The sequence below is a fragment of the Salmo salar genome, chromosome ssa04, assembly GCF_905237065.1.
Source record: "Salmo salar chromosome ssa04, Ssal_v3.1, whole genome shotgun sequence".
In the NCBI taxonomy this organism is placed as follows: domain Eukaryota; kingdom Metazoa; phylum Chordata; class Actinopteri; order Salmoniformes; family Salmonidae; genus Salmo; species Salmo salar.
This window is the reverse complement of record NC_059445.1, coordinates 18227626-18250141: the sequence shown is the minus strand read 5'-3', so window position 1 is coordinate 18250141 and position 22516 is coordinate 18227626. Positions and strand designations below refer to the sequence as shown.

The following is a 22516-nucleotide window of genomic DNA, read 5'->3' as shown; positions in this document are numbered from 1 at the left end:
CGATGGTTATCAACTGTACCTTCAGAAATGGTAAGTAAATCACAGAAAATAGATCTGGTGGCAGCTGCAGAGATGTATTTGGGTATATAAGATTTGACTTCATTAGAGTTACTGGGTGTGTTGAGGGGTGGTGTCCCGTCCTCCCAGGCCGTTGGTATGGTGTAGGAGACGATAGGGTAAAAGTAGTGGAATGGGGTAATGGGTTTTTAATGAGTGTAGGTGTCTACAGCTATATGTAACTTTCTTAGAGAACCAGGACTAATTAAGGGGCGGCAGGTAGCCTAGAGGTTAGAGCGTTGGGCCAGTAACCGAAAGGTTACTAGATCGAATCCCCGAGCTGACAAGGTAAAAATCTGTCGTTCTGTCCCTGAACAAGGCAGTTAACCCACTGTTCCCCAGTAAGCTGTCATTGTAAATAAGAATTTGTTCTTAACTGACTTGCCTATTTAAATAAAGGTTAAATTAAAGAGCATTTTATGTAGGTAGGCCTGGCCTCACACTCCAGTACTGTAGGTGGCGGTGTAGGCACCTAAAATTTGGATGCGATCCGCCAACCAAATTCCAAAGGCTTAACGGAAGTAAACATGACCAAGAACAATTTTCACTTTTGCGTTTGTCATTTAGACATTTTAACAACCATGGAATTTAAAATATGACGAATTTAACTGCACAGCACTAAATACTTACCACAGATAATATTTAATTCGCGTTGGAGACAGGATTTGGATGATAGTAAGTAACGCTATGATATCTAGTAAGTAACGCTAGCTGCTAACAATGGCCACGGGTTTTCACACTCAAATAGCCTCCATCATGGAGGTGCTTGCGAATGCAGCCGTGGCAGAGATCTGTAAACTCGTAGACGACGACTATGCAGTGTTTCGTTTGGAAATAACTCAAAGCCAGAAAGAAAACAGGGAATTGCAGAGGAAACTTCAGCTAATCGAACTGAAGGTGGCACGGGAGCGCGCAGAGAAGACAATGCGAGAGCGCGTCCTCGCTAGTCGTCCCAGAAGTGTCAAGAACCTCGACCGATACAGAGGAATGGCAAGAGGTACATTTTGCGTGGGTGGGGGTCTTGGTCAGTGTTGAGAAGGTTTGCAATAATTCTCCTGATTACTTAGTGTCTTTGTGCAAGATACTGTAGCTAGCTATGATATTTACTGCATTTCCTATTATTTGCTAATTGAAAACAATGTGATCCATGGAACATAATCACTTGATCTATAAAAAGTATCTCCAGTGGTGTAGTAGTGCTTAGAGAAGTGGGTATACTTACATTTTGCCCAAACAGTTCCAAACGGTCTGCCTGGCGAAGGAAAGGCGCCCAGTGTGAAAATGTATGAGAAACCCTGACAGAATGACCTAAAATCATGAATCCCATATTGGTCTTTCAATATCAGGCCAACCCTAGCTGTACTGTGCAAGTAGGCTAATAGTAGGCCTACTATTGAAACAGATCAATTAGGAAGTCAACTGAGTCAGAAATTCCCCGGTTTCAGATTTCCCCTCATTTTTTTTCTTCTGGTTTTTGCTCTCAAAGTCACACTTTTTTTTAACAGAAAAACAACACATTTGTATGTTATAAGTCCATAACAATGCTTAAACCACATAAGGAGACCACTTTTTAAGTCTGGGAAAAATCTAAGATGTTTTTGTTTTTAGTGTCGTTACCCTTTAATTTCAGTACGCAGGCACCTAGCACTGTTTGATTAGCTGTGTTTTTGTTTCACATGAGATGGAGAATAAATGGCTAGTGGATTGTTTCAAATAATTATGTTCTGACAGATTTATAAAGACTTCCTTATATCCTGTTCTATTGGTTTGCCTGTCTTTCATTGTCTAGCAGCCAAAGGCATTATCCTTGTCATATTAGCAATCCATGATAGTTGTTGCATCTTTAGATCTCCCCTCTTTCAACATTTCTAACAGATATTTTTATCTCAGTCCATGAAACCACTCACGTATGCGGTGCACATTTTAGAACAGTGTTTTCCTGCAATTACATTTTCGATCTTTTCACGCATAGGTCCTACCACCGTGTGTACATTGCTGCGTCTAAAATGTTAAGAAATAATAGTTTATCAACATTTTAAGATAAAGGCTAAATAAAACATCTGTTCCATCAGCCTTATTAATAGATACGGCGTATACCTCCACCACACTACTTTGATAGGTATCAGTGGGGATTTCGAAGTGAGTATATGCAGTGCCCAATGAAAAATAAGTGGGTATAAGCATATACCTGCGTATACCCCCCCACTATACCACTGAATATATCAACAAGTTAGGCAAAGTGTTACATTACATCCTTACTAATTCTACAGTGTCAAAACTGCCAATAGTGATATGTATGATTATTGTACAAATCTGTGAGTTGCTTAATTTAGGATCATCCTAAATTAAGATAATTCAATATCTAATTAAGTCTATTGACACACTGTGCAAGAATGGTCCACCACCCAAAGGATATCTAGCCAACTTGACACAATTGTGGGAAGGATTGGAGTCAACATGGACCAGCATCCCCGTGGAACGCTTTTGACACCTTGTAGAGTCCATGCCCCGACGAATTGAGGCTGTTCTGAGGGCAAAAGGGGTGCAACTCAGTATTAGGAAGGTGTTCCTAATGTTTTGTACACTCAGTTTTTAATATAGCATTGAGCATTTTACAGTAGCTTACCTAGAAAATAAAGGAAAGCCGCACACAGTAGCTTACCTAACCATCTCTTTTCCACCAATCACTCTCAGGTGAAGGACATCTCACTGGAGGCCACAGGAGCTTTGTGAAGCCAGCGGGACACAATACATGGCGAGATGACCAACCAATCACTGTTGATGAGGGGAGTGGAACCTCAACCCAGCACGTTATTGTTATAGAGGTTAGTGTAATAGTATTACATCAAAATTACAGTACATCAAATGTGACCAGTTTATTTCAGAAAGGCTCCCCTCAGCTATTCACTTGCTTACATGTACATCCTCATTTATCTGCCATATGGGAGCTTGTGAGACTTCCCTATGACAATGTTATCCAATTCTACTCATGTACCGGTAATGACCTCCTTTTTTCTTGTCAGTCTGAAGATGCAAGTCCTGGGGTCAAGCTGGAGAGGTCTGAAGGAGAGGAGGACCCACTGCACAGCAGAGACATCCAGACTGGAGTGGCTGGAGTAGCCCCCCCTGTAGCCACGGAGGACCCCACCACTGCCCCAGAGCTGCCCAGGCCCCGACGTAGCATCACGGAGGTCAGTCGAACGCTGAACGCCGTCCTCAAGTCAGAGACAGATACAGAGACTTTAATGGGGCTGGGGCGACTGGGCTGTCCACCTGCTCCCCGCTCAGAGTATTTACTTTATGGTAACACGAGCCCAAGGATGGATCTGTCCCATCAGGACTCAGGTGACACGTTTCAGACTGGCAATGATCCGTCCTGTTCATACGCTACAGAGACAGAGATGATACCTGGTGACATGCCTGTGGGCTTAGATACACAGACTAATCCAATGAGAGGGGACTGGAACCAGTACAGTGGTGGTGTATACTCTGAAGGGTCCCTAGATAAGAAAGGAGAGGGTCTGGTCATAGATGAGGTGAAAGTGGAGGATGATGCTCTTCTGACATGGAATGCAGACCAGACTCACTTAGGAGAAGGACACTCGCAGGGCAACACCGGTGACTTCTTATACTACAGGGAAAGCTTAGAGACAAATCTTAATGTCGCGACCCACTCACCTTTACACACACTCAGGGATCGCGACCCAGTGTCCACATCGATGGCACCATCTGATTCACATGCCAGCATCCTTTTCGATCAGGTATTGAACTCAAAGGTCCAAAGGGCTAAGGCTCAGGGAGGGGGAGCAACAACAGACGGTAAAGAGAAGCGGTTCCTCTGCATGTTCTGTAACAAAGGCTTCAGCTGCCCCCAGAAGGTGGAGATCCACCAGAGGATCCACACAGGGGTGAAACCCTTCAATTGTACGCAGTGTCACATGCGCTTCGCCCAGGCCTGCAACCTGAAGAGGCACCAGAGGGTCCACACAGGGGAGAAACCCTACAGCTGCCCCCAGTGTGAGAAGAGGTTCTCCCACCAGCACCATCTGAAAATGCACCTGAATGTCCATACGGGAGAAAGGCCATTTGCCTGTACGCACTGTGGAAAGAGGTTCTCAGAGAGGAACTACCTCAGGATACACCAGCAGAAAAACCATTCCACTCTATAACATTGGAAGTAACCATTCCACTCGATAGCTTCTGACATTTAGATCAACCCCTGCATTAAAGACAAAGATGAATTTTCAGTGTTGTCAGCAGAAAAGATCCACAGATGCCTTTGGAATAACGGGAGTAACAGATTTCAGTGTTGAATATCCCTGGGTAGAATATTGCATCCAGAGGTCTGTTACATATTGTTTGTACTGTGTAGGTTATATGATGTTCACAAATGTATATTTCTTTGCTTCCATTCAACTACTTACACTGAACAAAAATATAAAGGCAACAATTTCAAAGATTTTACTGAGTTACAGGTCATATAAGGAAATATGTCAATTTAAATAAATAAATTAGGCCCGATCAATGGATTTCACATGACTGGGCAGGGGTGCAGCCATGGATGGGCCTGAGAGGGCATAGGCCCACCCACTGGCGAGCCAACCCCATGTAATCAGAATGAGTTTTTCCCCACAAAAGGGCTTTATTACAGACAGAAACACTCATCAGTTTCATCAGCGTTCCAGGTGGCAGTTCTCAGACTATCCCGCATGTGAAGAAGCCAGATGCGGAGGTCCTGGGCTGGCAAGGTTTACACGTGATTTTCAGTTGTGAGGCCGGTTGGACGTACTGCTTAATTCTCTAAAACAACGTTGGAGGCAGCTTATGGTAGAGAAATGAACATTAAATTATCTGGCAACAGCTCTGGTTTACATTCCTGCAGTCAGCATGCCAATCGCACTCCCCCTCAAAAATGTTGACATCTGTGGCGGTGCGACAAAACTGCACATTTTAGAGTGGCCTTTTATTGTCCCCAGCACAAGGTGCACCTTTGTAATGATCATTCTATTTAATCAGATTCTTGATATGCCTCACCTGTCAGGATTATCTTGGCAAAGGAGAAATGCTCACTAACAGGGATGTAAACAAATTTGTGCACAACATTTTTGACAAATAAGCTTTTTGTGCGTATGGACAATATCTGGGATCTTTTATTTCAGCTCATGAAACATAGGACCAACACATTGCAATGTTCATATGGTGTATTTAAAATGCTTATTTTTAATAAAAACAAAATGGGACTTCTAAGACTTTGAATGAGGCTCTCTTTAGCAGTGGTGGAAAAAGTACCCAAAGGTCATACTGTAGTAAAAGTAAAGCTACCTTAATAGAACATTTATCAAGTGGAAGTCACACACTAAAATACTACTTGAGTAAAAGTCTAAAAGTATTTGGTTTTAAATATACTTTAAGTATCAAAAGTAATTTACAAACAATGCATGTTTTTAGTGAGTCCACCAGGGATGTTCTCTTGTTAAGTGTGTGAATTAGGCAATTTTCCTGTCCTGCTAAGCATTCAAAATGTAGCGAGTACTTTTGGGTGTCAAGAGAAAATGTATGGAGTAAAAAGTACATTTATTTTCTTTAGGAATGTAGTGGAGTAAAAGTAGTCAAAAATATAAATAGTACAGATAACCCAAAAAACTACTTAAGTAAAAATACTTGAAAGTACTGCTTAAGTACTTTACACTATTGCTCTTTTACTATACATTACATCTGATCTCACCCTATTCTGCATACGCCCAACAGCGCTTTTTAACCATTACATTTAAGGCCTACTAAATATACCTACAAATCAAATGTTATGTCACATAAAATGTGCTTTGTGACTAACAGTGAAATGCTTACTTACGGGCCCTTCCCATGCAGAGAGAAAAATGTACAAATAAAAGATAATAACATGAGGAATAAATTCACAATGAGTAGCGATAACTTTGCTATATACATGGGGTACAAGTACCGAGTCAATGTGCAGGGGTACGTGGTAATATCAGTCTTATTGCTTGGGGGTAGAAGTGTTCAGGGTCCTGTGGAGGTGTTCACAATATACAGTGCATTCGGAAAGTATTCAGACCCCTTGACTTTTTTCCACATTTTGTTATTTACAGCTTTATTCTTAAATTGATGAAATAAAAATCCTCATCAATCAACACACAATAGCCCGTGATGACAAAGCGATCGCAGGTTTTTAGAAATGTTAGCCAACTTATTAAAAATAGAAAAACATGAATACCTCATTTACATAAGTATTCAGACCCTTTTGCTATGAGACTCGAAATTGAGCTCAGTTGTATCCTGTTTCCATTTGATCATCCTTGATGTTTCAACAACTTGGAGTCCACCTGTTGTAAATTCAATTGATTGGACAAGATTTGGAAAGGCACACACCTGTCTAAATAAGATCCCACAGATGACCTTGCATGTCAGAGCAAAATCAACCCATGAGGTCAAATGAATTGTCCGTAGAGCTCAGAGACAGGATTGTGTCGAGGCAAAAAATGTCTGCAGCATTGCAGGTCCCCACAGTGGCCTCCATCATTCTTAAATGGAAGAAGTTGGGAACCACCAAGACTCTTCCTAGGGCTGGCCGCCCGACCAAACTGAGCAATAAGGGGAGAAGGGTCTTGGTCAGGGAAGTGAACAAGAACCCGATGGTCACTCTGACTGAGTTCCAGAGTTCCTCTGTGGAGACGAGAGAACCTTCCAGAAGGACAACCATCTCTGCAGCCCTCCACCATTCAGGCCTTTATGGTAGAGTGTACAGACAGAAGCCACTCCTCAAAAGTAAAAGGCACATGACAGCCCGCTTGGAGTTTGCCAAAAGGCACCTAAAGGACTGTCAGATCATTAGAAACCAGATTCTCTGGTCAGATTAAACCAAGATTTAAACTCTTTGGCCTGAATGCCAAGTGTCACATCTGGAAGAAACCTGTCACCATCCCTACGGTGAAGCATGGTGGTGGCAGCATCATGCTGTGGGGATGTTTTTCAGCGGCAGGGACTGGTTGTCTAGTCGGGATCGAGGGAAAGATGAATGGAGCAAAGTACAGAAAGATCCTTGATGAAAACCTGCTCCAGAGTGTTCAGGACCTCAGACTGGAGCGAAGGTTCACCTTCCAACAGGACAACGACCCTAAGCACAGAGCCAAGACAACGCAGGAGTGGCTTCAGCACAAGTCTCTGAATGTCCTTGATTGGCCAAGCCAGGGCCCGGACTTCAACCCAATCGAACATCTCTGGAGAGACCTGAAAATAGCGGTGCAGCAACGCTCCCCATCCAACCTGACAGCGCTTGAGAGGATCTGCTGAAAAGAATGGTAGAAACTCCCCAAATACAGGTGTGCCAAGTTTGTAGCGTCATACCCAAAAACACTTGAGGCTGCAATCACTGCCAAATGTGCTTCAACAAAGTACTGAGTAAAAGGTCTGAATACTTATGTAAATGTGATTTCAGTTTTTTATTTTTAATACATTTGCAAGGAGTCTGAAACACCTACTGTACACTTCAAAATAGTTTAGTCATGTTTGTCTGATGAATTTTTACTTATCATAGCTGACTTATATTTACCCACATCATATACATGTCCACCATGATGGGTTTAACAACTATGAAGTCACTCTGTAACTACAGTACAGGACTCAAATGTAGTGGGGATAGGTAAACAGTCCATGTTGAATGTGTTTATTATCTGTGTGTGCGTTCTATCACGTGCAAGTAAATTGACGATTTTAATTGGCTGATGCACATTGTGACAGAGCAACTGTTTTGAATTTAAACTGTTTCTAATGTTCACGAGTATGGCCCATTCATCATTAAAGTGTGTATTTCCTGTGTGTGCATGTGTCTGTATGTCTGTGTAATCTGTATCATCTGTCTCTTCCAGGAGGAGGAGGGTCCAGAGGTGCTGCTGGTGAAGGAGGAGGGGTGTGAGGAGGGTCTGGGGAACCCTGAGGGGACCATGGTCATGGAGGATAACCAGACTACACCTCCTGAAACCACAGAGGAACCAGCTGAGCAGCACAGGACCACACACAGTCTCACTGAGGTGAGTCCACTGTGAACTATTGTCTGAATGGTATTAGATCAAATGAAATTGTATTTGTCACATGCGCCGAATACAACAGTGACATTTTTACTTACAAGCCCTTAACCAACAATGCGGTTTTAATAAAAAGTGTTAAAGTATTTACTAAATAAACTTAAGTGAACAGTAAATAAATACGAAAAAAACAAGAAAATGGAAACATAAATAATTAATGAGCAACAAAATAACAATAACAAGGCTATATACAGAGGGTAACGGTACAGAGTCAATGCACGGGGGGAACTGGTTAGTCGGGGTATTTGAGGTAATATGTAGGTAAAGGTAAAGTGACTGCATAGATAATAAACAGAGAGTAGCAGCAGTGTAAAAATGGGAGGTGTTCAGGAGCCTTCTGGCTTGGGTTAGGGCTGGGCGATATGGCCAAAATCTCATATCCTGATAGGTCATTTCGTATCCCGATAACGATACATATCAAGATATACACATTTTCTGTAAATTCAATGAATTAATAATTTATATAAAATAACCACATTTAAAGGCCTATTTCTTATTACATTTTGAATTATACTCACGAAACCCCCGTTTCTCGACCGTGTAAATTGGGGCCATGTCTTTGCAGATGTAAGTTGTAACAGCAGCTGTTATCTCCTTCCATCTTCGTGATTCTTTGCCATATGGTGTGCCGCGGTCAAAAGCCTCTTGCAACATCTGAGTCTGGGGTTTGTTTTGAGCACTCGACTGTACTTTTTTGGGTCTCATCTGTAGACTCTCCCTACTGTTTCACATGATTCTTGCGTAGGTGGTAAAAGAGGTTAACCTCTATGGGCTAGGTGGGACGCTACTCAACAGCCAGTGTAATCCCGTGGCGCGTTATTCAAATTCCTCAAAAATACAAAAACTTCAATTTTTCAAATATATGACTATTTTACACCATTTTAAAGACAAGACTCTCATTAATCTAACCACACTGTCCGATTTCAAAAAGGCTTTACAACGAAAGAAAAACATTAGATTATGTCAGCAGAGTACCCAGCCAGAAATAATCAGACACCCATTTTTCAAGCTAGCATATAATGTCACATAAACCCAAACCACAGCTAAATGTAGCACTAACCTTTGATGATCTTCATCAGATGACAACCCTAGGACATTGTTATACAATACATGCATGTTTTGTTAAATCAAGTTCATATTTATATCAAAAACCAGCTTTTTACATTAGCATGTGACTAGCATTCCCACCGAACACTGCCGGTGAATTTACTAAATTACTCACGATAAACGTTCACAAAAAACATAACAATTATTTTAAGAATTATAGATACAGAACTCCTCTATGCACTCGATATGTCCGATTTTAAAATAGCTTTTCGGTGAAAGCACATTTTGCAATATTCTCAGTAGATAGCCCGGCATCACAGGGCTAGCTATTTAGACACCCAGCAAGTTTAGCACTCACCAAAGTCAGATTTACTATAAGAAAAATGTTATTACCTTTGCTGTCTTCGTCAGAATGCACTCCCAGGACTTCTACTTCAATAACAAATGTTGGTTTGGTCCAAAATAATCCATCGTTATATCCAAATAGCGGCGTTTTGTTCGTGCGTTCAAGACACTATCCGAAAGGGTAAATAACGGTGACGAGCATGGCGCAATTCGTGACAAAAAAAAAAATTCTAAATATTCCATTACCGTACTTCGAAGCATGTCAACCGCTGTTTAAAATAAATTTTTATGCCATTTCTCATAAAAAAGCGATAATATTCCGACCGGGAATCTGCGTTTAGGTAAACAGACAAAAGAAAATAAAGCATGGGGTCGACTCGGGCACGCGCCTAAGCCCATAGTACTCTGATCGGCCACTTGCCAAACGCGATAAAGTGTTTCAGCCAGAGGCTGCCTCGATATCGTTCAGCTTTTTCCCGGGCTCTGAGAGCCTATGGGAGCCGTAGGAAGTGTCACGTTATAGCAAAGAGCCAAGATGAAACACAACTTGTCAGACAGGCCACTTCCTGCATGGAATCTTCTCAGGTTTTGGCCTGCCATATGAGTTCTGTTATACTCACAGACACCATTCAAACAGTTTTAGAAACTTTAGGGTGTTTTCTATCAAACGCCAATAATTATATGCATATTCTAGTTACTGGGCAGGAGTAGTAACCAGATTAAATCGGGTACGTTTTTTATCCGGCCGTGTCAATACTGCCCCCTAGCCCTAACAGGTTAATGGTGTTCGAGCTTGTTTGTCGTGACCAGCCTGCGGCATATTTTGCGGAGGGATGTTTTCTGGTCCGTGTCAGACTTTTCATACCCAAACCACGTCTATGCAACCGACGTTGCCCTCTTTTAGGTACGGTCTCCGTGGTCTGTGTCGCGTTCACTCTCCTCCATGTTTGTTTGTTTTGCAAATTTCCTTCCACATGGCAAAGCGACGTCCAATTGACCAAAAATATTGCCGTAAAGAGTGTGATTTGCGACACAACGAAATAAACGATAGAGCATAATATGAATTGATAGACGCCCCAGATCTTGATTTATTTTGTCTTAAGTCTGGGACTATGCCTTTGAATTATCAAACCATTTTAATGAGTGTCATGTAATTAAATCAACTAACATGTTTGCATAGTACTCATAGCAATCCCTCATTGCCCAATCAGAAGATTCTCCATAGCAGGTTGCTCATATCAGATTTCTTGATCCAACATCCTCTCACTCTGTATCTCTTACAGTCAGTAGACATGGAGGATGGGAAGCCTGATCTGCTGCTGGTCAAAGAGGAGACAATAGAAGATGGACCAGTGAGCATTGATCTGCTGAGTGGACAAAAGATGGGGCAGCAAGGTAAGGGAGAAATACATACAGTGGGGCAAAAAAGTATTTAGTCAGCCACCAATTGTGCAAGTTCTCCCACTTAAAAAGATGAGAGAGGCCTGTAATTTTCATCATAGGTACACGTCAACTATGACAGACAAAATGAGAAAAAAAAATCCAGAAAATCACGTTGTAGGATTTTTTATGAATTTATTTGCAAATTATGGTGGAAAATAAGTATTTGGTCACCTACAAACAAGCAAGATTTCTGGCTCTCACAGACCTGTATCAACTTCTTTAACCTCTCTAGGGCCGGCGGGACGAAATCGTCCCACCTACGCAACAGCCAGTGTAATCCCGTGGCGCGATTTTCAAATACCTTAGAAATGCTATTACTTCAATTTCTCAAACATATGACTATTTTACACCATTTTAACCTCTATGGGCTAGGTGGGACGCTAGCGTGCCACCCGTGGTGCACTCCATCAACAGCAGGTGCATTTCAAGAGCGGCAAATTTGAATCCAAATAAATGTCAAAATTCAAATTTTTCAAACATACAACTATTTTACACCCTTTGAAAGATAAACATCTCCTTAATCTAACCACGTTTTACGATTTCAAAAAGGTTTTACGGCGAAAGCATAAATTTAGAGTATGTTAGGACAGTACATTTACAAGAGTTGTGTGTAATGTTTTGTCAATTCAAAGACAGGGTCACCAAAACCATAAAACCAGCTAAAATGATGCACTAACCTTTTACAATCTCCATCAGATGACACTCCTAGGACATTATGTTAGAACTAAAAATGCATGCATTGTCTATCAAGTTCATATTTATATCCAAAAACAGCGTTTTACTATGGCATTGATGTTGAGGAAATCGTTTCCCTCCAATAACCGGCAGTCAAGTCAGCGTCACAAATTAAATAATTAAAATTAGAAAACATTGGTAAAATATTATATTGTCATTTAAAGAATTATAGATTTACATCTCTTGAACGCAATCAACTTGCCAGATTTAAAAATAACCTTACTGGGAAATCACACTTTGCAATAATCTGAGCACTGCGCCCAGAAAAATATGTGTTGCGTTACAGACTAGGTCGTCATGTTGGGGAGATCTAAAATCGAAAATACTATGTAAATAATCCATTACCTTTGATTCTCTTCATCAGATGTCACTTCCAGGTATCACAGGTCCATAACGAATGTAGTTTTGTTCAAAAAAGCTCATCATTTATGTCCAAAAATCTCCGTCTTGTTAGCACATGATCTAAGCCAGCCGGACTTCTCGTCATGAACGAGGGGAAAAAATATATTTACGTTCGTTCAAACATGTCAAACGTTGTATAGCATAAATCATTAGGGCCTTTTTTAACCAGAACATGAATAATATTCAAGGTGGACGAATGCATACTCTTTTATAACGTATTGGAACGAGGGTACCCAACATGAACTCGCGCGCCAGGTGTCTAATGGGACATCATCGTTCCATGGCTCTTGTTCGGTCAGATCTCCCTCCAGAAGACTCAAAACACTTTGTAAAGGCTGGTGACATCTAGTGGAAGCAATAGGAAGTGCCAAAATATTCCTCAGCCCCTGTGTTTTTCAATGGGATAGGTTTAAAGGTAATACAACACATCAGGTATCCACTTCCTGTCAGAAAATGTCTCAGGGTTTTGCCTGCCAAATGAGTTCTGTTATACTCACAGACACCATTCAGTTTTAGAAACTTTAGAGTGTTTTCTATCCATATATAATAAGTATATGCATATTCTAGTTACTGGGTAGGATTAGTAACCAGATTAAATCGGGTAAAAATATTTTATCCAGACGTGCAAATGCTGCCCCCTAGCCCTAACAGGTTAAAGACTCTCGTTAATCTAACCACACTGTCCGATTTAAAAAAGGCTTTACAACGAAAGCAAAACATTAGATTGTCAGCAGAGTACCCAGCCAGAAATAATCAGACACCCATTTTTCAAGCTAGCATATAATGTCACAAAAACCCAGAAGACAGCTAAATGCAGCACTAACCTTTGATGACCTTCATCAGATGACACACCTAGGACGTTATACAATACATGCATGTTTTGTTCAATCAAGTTCATATTTATATCAAAAACCAGCTTTTTACATGAGCATGTGACGTTCACCTCCGGTGAATTTACTAAATTACTCACGATAAACGTTCACAAAAAACAAATTATTTAAAGAATTATAGATACAGAACTCCTTTGTGCAATCGAGGTGTCCGATTTTAAAATAGCTTTTCGGTGAAAGCACATTTTGCAATATTCTGAGTACATAGCCCAGCCATCACGGCTAGCTATTTAGACACCCACCAAGTTTAGCCCTGACCAAACTCCGATTTACTATTACAAAAGTTTGATTACCTTTGGTGTTCTTCGTCAGAATGCACTCCCAGGACTGCTACTTCAATAACAAATGTTGGTTTGGTCCAAAATAATCCATAGTTATATCCAAATAGCGGTGTTTTGTTCGTGCGTTCAAGACACTATCCAAAGTGTAAGTAAGGGTCACGAGCATGGCGCATTTCGTGACAAAGAAATTCTAAATATTCCATTACCGTACTTCGAAGCATGTCAACCGCTGTTTAAAATCCATTTTTATGCCATTTTTCTCGTAAAAAAGCGATAATATTCCGACCGGGAATCTGCGTTTAGGTAAACAGACGAAAGAAAACAAAGCATGAGGTCGACTCGGGCACGCGCCTGAGTCTCACAGTACTGTAACCAGCCACTACCCAAACGCACTACTTTTTTTCAGCCAGAGCCTGCAAAGCCACGATTCAGCTTTTTGCCGCCTTCTGAGAGCCCATGGGAGCCGTAGGAAGTGTCACGTAACAGCAGAGATCCTCTGTAATGGATAGAGATAATCAAGAAGGGCAAGAAATTGTCAGACAGGGCACTTCCTGCATGGAATCTTCTCAGGTTTTGGCCTGCCAAATGAGTTCTGTTATACTCACAGACACCATTCAAACAGTTTTAGAAACTTTGGAGTGTTTTCTATCCAAAGCTAATAATTATATGCATATTCTAGTTTCTGGGCAGGAGTAGTAACCAGATTAAATCGGGTACGTTTTTTATCCGGCCGTGTCAATACTGCCCCCTAGCCCTAACAGGTTAAGAGGCTCCTCTGTCCTCCACTCGTTACCTGTATTAATGGCACCTGTTTGAACTTATTATCAGTATAAAAGACACCTGCCCACAACCTCAAACAGTCACACTCCAAACTCCACTATGGCCAAGACCAAAGAGCTGTCAAAAGACACCAGAAACAAAATTGCAGACTTGCACCAGGCTGGGAAGACTGAATCTGCAATAGGTAAGCAGCTTGGTTTGAATAAATCAACTGTGGGAGCAATTATTAGGAAATGGAAGACATACAAGACCACTGATATTCTCCCTCGATCTGGGGCTCCACGCAAGATCTCACCCCGTGGGGTCAAAATGATCACAAGAACGGTGAGCAAAAATCCCAGAACCACATGGGGGGACCTAGTGAATGACCTGCAGAGAGCTGGGACCAAAGTAACAAAGCCTACCATCAGTAACACACTACGCCGCCAGGGACTCAAATCCTGCAGTGCCAGACGTGTCCCCCTGCTTAAGCCAGTACATGTCCAGGCCCGTCTGAAGTTTGCTAGAGAGCATTTGGATGATCCAGAAGAGGATTGGGAGAATGTCATATGGTCAGATGAAACCAAAATATAACTTTTTGGTAAAAACTCAACTCGTCGTGTTTGGAGGACAAAGAATGCTGAGTTGCATCCAAAGAACACCATACCTACTGTGAAGCATGGGGGTGGAAACATCATGCTTTGGGGCTGTTTTTCTGCAAAGGGACCAGGACGACTGATCCGTGTAAAGGAAAGAATGAATGGGGCCATGTATCGTGAGATTTTGAGTGAAAACCTCCTTCCATCAGCAAGGGCATTGAAGATGAAACGTGGCTGGGTCTTTCAGCATGACAATGATCCCAAACACACCGCCCAGGCAACGAAGGAGTGGCTTCGTAATGTTGGGTTCGCGTCAATTCGAATCTGGTATCAGAACAAAAATAGTCAGCACAGAGTAACTTTGATTTCTTTGTACTTTAATTAATGCAAACACTTGAATGGTAAATATGATGTTCGTATATACGGGCTCACTGTGACACCACGCAGGGCAGACAGAGAACTGGAATGACATCACAAGTTTTTCTTTAAATACTTCTTGACAGACTTAGTTCCCTCTCCCTGAGGGCCTGTCATAGTAGAGGCTTGGGTGTGGTTTAGACTTACTCCAGCCTATCGTTGGCGTGCAGGCTGGTCCCAGCCTCTAGACGCATCTTTGTTGCCAAGCATAGTTGTCTTCTAGCTTATCTTCGTGTGTGTGTGTACCCGAGAGTCAGACACCCAAGGACAGTGCCTGTTCTTATGCCACAGCCATTTTCCCCTCTATCAGTTCCTCACATACACCTGTCCTTGAGCGGCCCCACAACCAGGCATTGTGTGTGTCACAAGTCTACTCAGCCAACACTCCAGTAACCCTCCAGTTAGTCACACATTATTATATATAGCTCAATCCATGTTGGTACAATACAAACCTGTTATGTTTAACATTAATTTACTCATAACCTATGCATCACATTTAGTTTAAGAAAATATAACCCAACAGTAAGAAGCATTTCAAGATCCTGGAGTGGCCTAGCCAGTCTCCAGATCTCAACCCCATAGAAAATCTTTGGAGGGAGTTGAAAGTCCGTGTTGCCCAGCGACAGCCCCAAAACATCACTGCTCTAGAGGAGACCTGCATGGAGGAATGGGCCAAAATACCAGCAACAGTGTGTGAAAACCTTGTGAAGACTTACAGAAAACGTTTGACCTGTGTCATTGCCAACAAAGGGTATATAACAAAGTATTGAGATAAACTTTCGTGATTGACCAAATACTTATTTTCCACCATAATTTGCAAATAAATTCATAAAAAAATCCTACAATGTGATTTTCTGGATTTTTTTTTCTCATTTTGTCTGTCATAGTTGAAGTGTACCTATGAATTACAGGCCTCTCATCTTTTTAAGTAGGAGAACTTGCACAATTGGTGGCTGACTAAATACTTTTTTGCCCCACTGTATAGCCTACATACAGTAATAGATCTTCAAATGTGAATAGTAATACATATAGCCTACATACAATAGAATAGTGATGCACCTGGTTATTATTCTTCATTTATACAATGAAACCAAGGAATGATTCACACTACTAAAACAAACAATTGGAAAACGAGACTTGCGTTGCACCAAATAAACTGTCCCATAGTGGTAGAGCGTGCTCACCCTCTGGACGTTGTGTGCTTTAGTTTGTATTTGTTCTCATAAGTTCCCTAATCACAAACAATTAGTTATGCTTCAATTTGCTAGAAGAAAATGAGTAAAGCGGTTAAGAAAGCGGTTAAGAAAGCGACCGAGACGACGATGTGTACATTCCCCCAGTCATGCAGTTATACTATTTCTCTGAAAGATACTCACGATTTATGTGTATTTTGTCTCGGCTTGGAGCATGCTCAGGTGGCCCTCGCTCGAACCAGTCTGTGTGCGCATTGCCACATACTGCGTGCAAACTCCCTGGAAAGACCTGTCGCACTCTTGAGGAAGCTTGGAGTTACCGATGGCAACTTTCCTTTCCCGGATGCCGGTACTCGCCTGGGACTGAGGTGCAGGAAGCAGAGAGAGACTTGGGGCTTTGGTGGAACTAGCCTCCCAGCTAGGAGGTAGTGAGCTGGCTGGTTTGTCTCCCATGACATACAGGGCACAGGTTCGGATGATTACTTGGTGTTCTGGACGCTCCAGGAGTTTCTCAGAAGAGGACTTAGTTCCGGGACAGCCACCCCCTAACGCTAAGTGTGTAGCGGGGGAAACCCTGGTATCCAACACATTGTTCATAGAATTGTGCTGCAGGGTGGCTATACATTTGGAGTTGAAGTGGCCATGTTCACACCCGCGGCAGAAGTCATCAAGTTTCGGTGGGAAGTACCTGCCCCCTGTGGTTGCCACAGTCGAGCACCACCTACCCCTGTTTCTGGATTTCGAAGAATTTACGACAACCTGGTCCAACCCGCATTCAGCTAAGCTGATGCTGCATGGTATGCCCCCTTCATGGATCTGGAGGGGATGGATTGGACGGGGCTGGTGTGCACGCCTCCAGTTTATAGCAAGCTACCTGGCTACCTAGCCTGTTGGATAACAAGGGTGTGGCTAATACAGATCCTACTCTCCCTAACAAGCGCTGGTGTTTTTCAGCTGCTCAGCTTGATAAGATGTATCGTGCAGAGGGGGTGGCTGATCTCTGTCGTCTGTAGCTGTACTGCAGATCTACCAGAAAGAGTTGCTGCCGGATTGGGCACTTCTTTGGCCGCAGGAGAGCCCCATGCAGAGCTCCTGGATGAGATTTGTTACGGCTGACTTCATTCTGTGCACGTCCCGGTGCACCGTTATGGCACTCGGGAAGAGCAGGGGCGCTACTGTGGTGGCACACTGTCGTCTTTGACGTTTTCAGATAGAGAGGGACAGACAAATGTCCTCCGGGGTTGTCCGGTTCGGCCCTGGAGGCCATGCACACCTGGTTCAAGGCCAGAAGGAAGAGGAGCAGGGCACTTTTCTCCCTCTGAAGTCCTTTGGGGATGCTGGGCCTGCTAAGCGGGCTGTCCTGGGGGCCCAGCCCAGCACAAGGTCAGACTGGCTTGATTGCCAGACGCAACGTCAGTCTGCCTGCCAGGGGTGACATGGTCCTGCCACGGCGCGGGGAAGGATACCTCAGGCAAATGTTTCCACCTAAACACATTGTTTCAACCCCATTTGTGTGTTAAGAGTGTTGTGTATTCCACATGTGAGTTCAATAAAACATGTTCCTCCACAGTCAGAAACAAGTTTGTTGAGAGTGGTGGAAACTTATTTTTCCCAGGCCACTACTGGGGGCGTCATGCCCCCTCAGATGGCACTTTACAGGAGACTCGCTACCAACTCCAAGCAATGGCGCACGTGCACTGTCACCCTGGGTCATGCGAACAGTGACTACAGGCTACAATTCTTTGTACGAATCCCCCCCGCGTTTTGCGGCGTCATCACTTCAACTGTTCTCCAGGCCTCAGTGCCAGAATTAAGGGAGGAAATATCCTTCCTGCTCCAGGCTGTTACGGTCTATACGTCACATAAAGTTCCCGAGGTTCCATTTCGAGGCTATAACCTACAAGTTTTTGGTACTCCCGTTCGGCTTGTCCTTCTCGCCTCGTCTTTTCACAGGTGGTGGAGGCAGCTCTGGTACCCATCAGGGGCTGAGTGTGTTGGCCTATCTGGACGATGGCTGATAGCAGTCAAAGGAACAAGCAGTGTTACCCACATCGAAGCTAGTTAGACTCATCCTTAAATTGTGCTTTTCTATCCCCGGAGAGGGTGTTCGGGTTCCAGCTCTGTCTGGCCCAATTTTGGTTTGGGTGCACAGTACGTTTTCGTAAGTTTCATCTGCCTACTGGGGATGATGGCTTCTATGATGGTGGTCATTCCCTCTGGATTATTATTGATGCAGCTGTTCCAGTGCTGAGTCCAAGTAACGCGCTTTGATGCATCTCGTCACCTAAACCGGTCAATTCCGGTGTCCCCGACATGCCTTCGGGCACTGGCCCAGTGGAGGGATCCCCAGCTACTGTCGCAAGGGGTTCTCATGGGCCTGGTGTTGTCCCACAAGGTGGTCACAAAAGACTTATCCCCCCAGGGGTTGATGACGGTGTCATAGAGCCCGGCATATCAATTACCTGTAACTTCTGACAGTGTACTTGGCACTCAAGAGTGGAGACTAGGACCATCGTAGATTTTTATGCATCGCCAGAAAACGCACCTTGTCGTCTAGTTCTCTCATTGAGGGACCAGAGTGCCCAGTTGGAAGCGATCGCTCTGGTGCACCAGTGGCCTCACCCTCCTTTACGCATTTCCACCAGTGGTTCTGGTTCAGCACACGTTGGAGAGGGTGCGCCGGGAGGACTTACCATTGATTCTTGTGGCTCCCTGTTGGCCCAGGCAGCCTTGGTTTTGCAGACATCATTCACCTTTTAGGTGGGGACCTGTGGCAACTCCCGTTGCGCAGGGAATTATTGTCTCAGGCGCACAGGCAGGTTTAGCGCGTGAGGCCGGATATTCAGTTCCAATGGGCCTGGCCCCTGAGAGGGCCAATCTGATGGCTAGAGGTTTACCGTCAAATGTTATTGCTACCATTAGTCTGCAAGGGCGCCCTCCACGACAGGGCTGTATGCGTGTAAGTGGTAAGCGTTTGAGCTATGGGGCCAAGATAAAGGACTTGTTCCTTATCAGTGCTCTTGGAGGGACATCCTTATGTTCCTGCATGAGCTTTTCGAGCAGGGGCGGGCATCCTCAACATTTAAGTGTACATGGTCGCTATCTCAGCGTATCATTTGGGAATTGACGGAGCCTCACCAGGGGCCCACCCCTGATTGTGCGGTTCCTGAAAGGTGTACAACGTCTCAGACCGGTCTCTAAACCTATTGCGCCCACATGGGACTTGGCTCTGGTTTTAGAGGCACTATGTGCTGCCCTCTGAGCCTCTGGAGTCAGTGGATCTGAAGATCCTCGCCTACAAAAGGTCTCTGCTCATGGCTTTGGCCTCAGTTAAACTTGTTGGACTTCCACACGTTATCCGTACACTCTTCCTGGACTCAGTTCACCCTGGGCGACTAAGGTGACAATGTGGCCTTCGTCCCGAAAGTCATGTCCTTTAGCTTTAGAGCTATTTCCCTTTTTGCCTCCTCGTTTTGCTTCTGAAGAGCAAAAGAGGTTACATGTCCGGTGTGTGCTTTACGCACGTACTTTGAACTGACCTGGGATATCCGGTTATGTGACCAGCTTTTTGTATGTGTTGCTAATCCAGCTCGCGGCAAGGCGCTCTCTAAGCAGAGTCTCTCCCACTGGGTTGTGGAGGCTATCTCCCTGGCATATAGCGGCAAGTGTTACCTAGCTGTGGCAGCTCCCACTTCACAAGGGGTCTGGCAGCGTCTTGGGCGTTGTTTAAAAGGTTGACTAGAGGAGATATTAATGCTTTGGCGAGTTGGGCATCACCACGCACGTGATATTTTATTGCTTGGATGTCACAGCTCCCAGTGTAGCCCACAGTGTGCTTACGGCTGGGACAGGAAGTAACCAGGCAGCGCGCTGTGTGCGCAATACCCAGGTCTGGGTGGTCTGCCATGAGATGTTTAATTTAGTATCCGTTGGGTTCTGCTTGGGGCGTGATTATATTTCCCCATAGTATGTTATACTGAAGTGGACTGACTGAAAGGGAACGTAATGTTATGACTATAATACTGTTCCCCGAAGGAGAGAAATTATGTACAACACCTGTTTGGCCCCGCGTCACCTGTTTCTGGGCTCGATAAAGAGCGGTATTAAATGGAAGGAATCAATCCAGTTTCACTCCTACAGGGAACAGTAGTTATAGTCACAACTTTATGTTTTCTCTGCCATGTTTGTAAAAGCATTTTTTTTACTTCTTCCTGCAGGTGGTTGGCTGGAGGCTAACAGAGGAGACTGGACGGACATTTTGGATTCCCAGACCGATGCAGTTAAGGGCCCAGGGGAGAACGTCACTGAGCAGGCCAGGACCAGAGGTGACATAGTAGATGTCTGTGGATGGGACAGCGTCCTCAACTCTGGGCCTGGGATCAACACTGTTAACTACAACCAGAAACAGACAGCCAAACACAAAACCACAACTGAATTTAGTCTCCATGACAACAGACTGGCTGAGACCACAGCGAGGCGTAGATTTGGTCAGCGGGGACGGGGAGGTGTCTGTATGAGAACACACACAGACTCGGCTAGCGATGCTCCGTCCTGCTCCTATAGTTGTGATTCAGAGAGACTGATGGAACCTCAGGTTAACCCCACAACAGGTGCTGCCTTCAACCTGCCTTCTATTGGATCTATCAACTGGAACATGGACCCTGCCACAACACAAACACTCCCTGGCCTTCATCCTCCTCACACTCTCCTAATGTTAAACCAGACCTCAGACAATGCTTCAACACTAAATGACTACACAAGCCCATTGACAAATGACAGTAGTAGAGACGGAATCAGTAAAAAGAAGCGCTTCCCGTGTTCGTTCTGTGGGAAAGCTTTCAGTTCCCCCAAACAGGTGGAGATCCACCAGAGGGTACACACGGGGGAGAAACCGTTCGGCTGCCACCTGTGCCGGGCCCATTTCTCCCGATCGACCCACCTGAAGAGGCACCAGAGGGTCCACACAGGGGAGAAACCCTACAGCTGCCCCCAGTGTGAGAAGAGGTTCTCCCACCAGCACCATCTGAAAATCCACCTGAATGTCCATACGGGAGAATGGCCATTTGCCTGTACGCACTGTGGAAAGAGGTTCTCACAGAGGAGCTACCTCAGGACACACCAGCAGAAAAACCATTCCACTCTATAACATAGAAAGTAACCATTCCACTCGATAGCTTCTGACATTTAGATCAACCCCTGCATTAAAGACAAAGATGAATTTTCAGTGTTGTCAGCAGAAAAGATCCACAGATGCCTTTGGAATAACGGGAGTAACAGATTTCAGTGTTGAATATCCCTGGGTAGAATATTGTATCCAGAGGTCTGTTACATATTGTTTGTACTGTGTAGGTTATATGATGTTCACAAATGTCTATTTCTTTGCTTCCATTCAACTACTTACACTGAACAAAAATATAAATGCAACAATTTCAAAGAGTCATAGGTCATATAAGGAAATATGTAAATTTAAATAAATAAATTAGGCCCGATCAATGGATTTCACATGACTGGGCAGGGGTGCAGCCATGGATGGGCCTGAGAGGGCATAGGCCCACCCACTGGGGAGCCAGGCCCAGGTAATCAGAATGAGTTTTTCCCCACAAAAGGGCTTTATTACAGACAGAAACACTCATCAGTTTCATCAGCTTTCCAGGTGGCAGTTCTCAGACTATCCCGCATGTGAAGAAGCCAGATGTGTAGGTCCTGGGCTGGCAATGTTTACACGTGGTTTTCGGTTGTGAGGCCGGTTGGACGTACTGCTAAATTCTCTAAAACAACGTTGGATGCGGCATATGGTAGAGAAATGAACATTCAATTATCTGGCAACAGCTCTGGTTTACATTCCTGCAGTCAGCATGCCAATCGCACTCCCCCTCAAAGATTTTGACATCTGTGGCGGTGTGACAAAACTGCACATTTTAGAGTGGCCTTTAATTGTCCCCAGCACAAGGTGCACCTTTGTAATGATCATTCTATTTAATCAGATTCTTGATATGCCTCACCTGTCAGGTGGATGGATTATCTTGGCAAAGGAGAAATGCTCACTGACAGGGATGTAAACAATTTGTGCACAACATTTTTGACAAATAAGCTTTTTGTGCATAAGGACAATATCAGGGAGCTTTTATTTCAGCTCATGAAACATGGGACCAACACATTGCAATGTTCATATGGTGTATTTAAAATGCTTATTTTTAATAAAAACAAAATGGAACTTCTAAGACTTTGAATGAGGCTCTCTTTAGCAGT

At 43.8% G+C, this 22516-nt stretch overlaps 1 protein-coding gene across 1 annotated transcript; it reads left to right on the top strand.

Moving 5' to 3' along the window:
* The first annotated feature begins 535 nt into the window (after positions 1-535).
* On the top strand, positions 536-22488 carry LOC106602487 (sal-like protein 1). Its single transcript, XM_045717549.1, has 6 exons — positions 536-1054; positions 2752-2882; positions 3081-3248; positions 7941-8102; positions 10832-10943; positions 20485-22488. Exons 1-6 carry the CDS (start codon positions 778-780, stop codon positions 21411-21413), a joined length of 1779 nt encoding a protein of 592 aa, XP_045573505.1. The 5' UTR covers positions 536-777; the 3' UTR covers positions 21414-22488.
* The last annotated feature ends 28 nt before the right edge of the window (positions 22489-22516 follow it).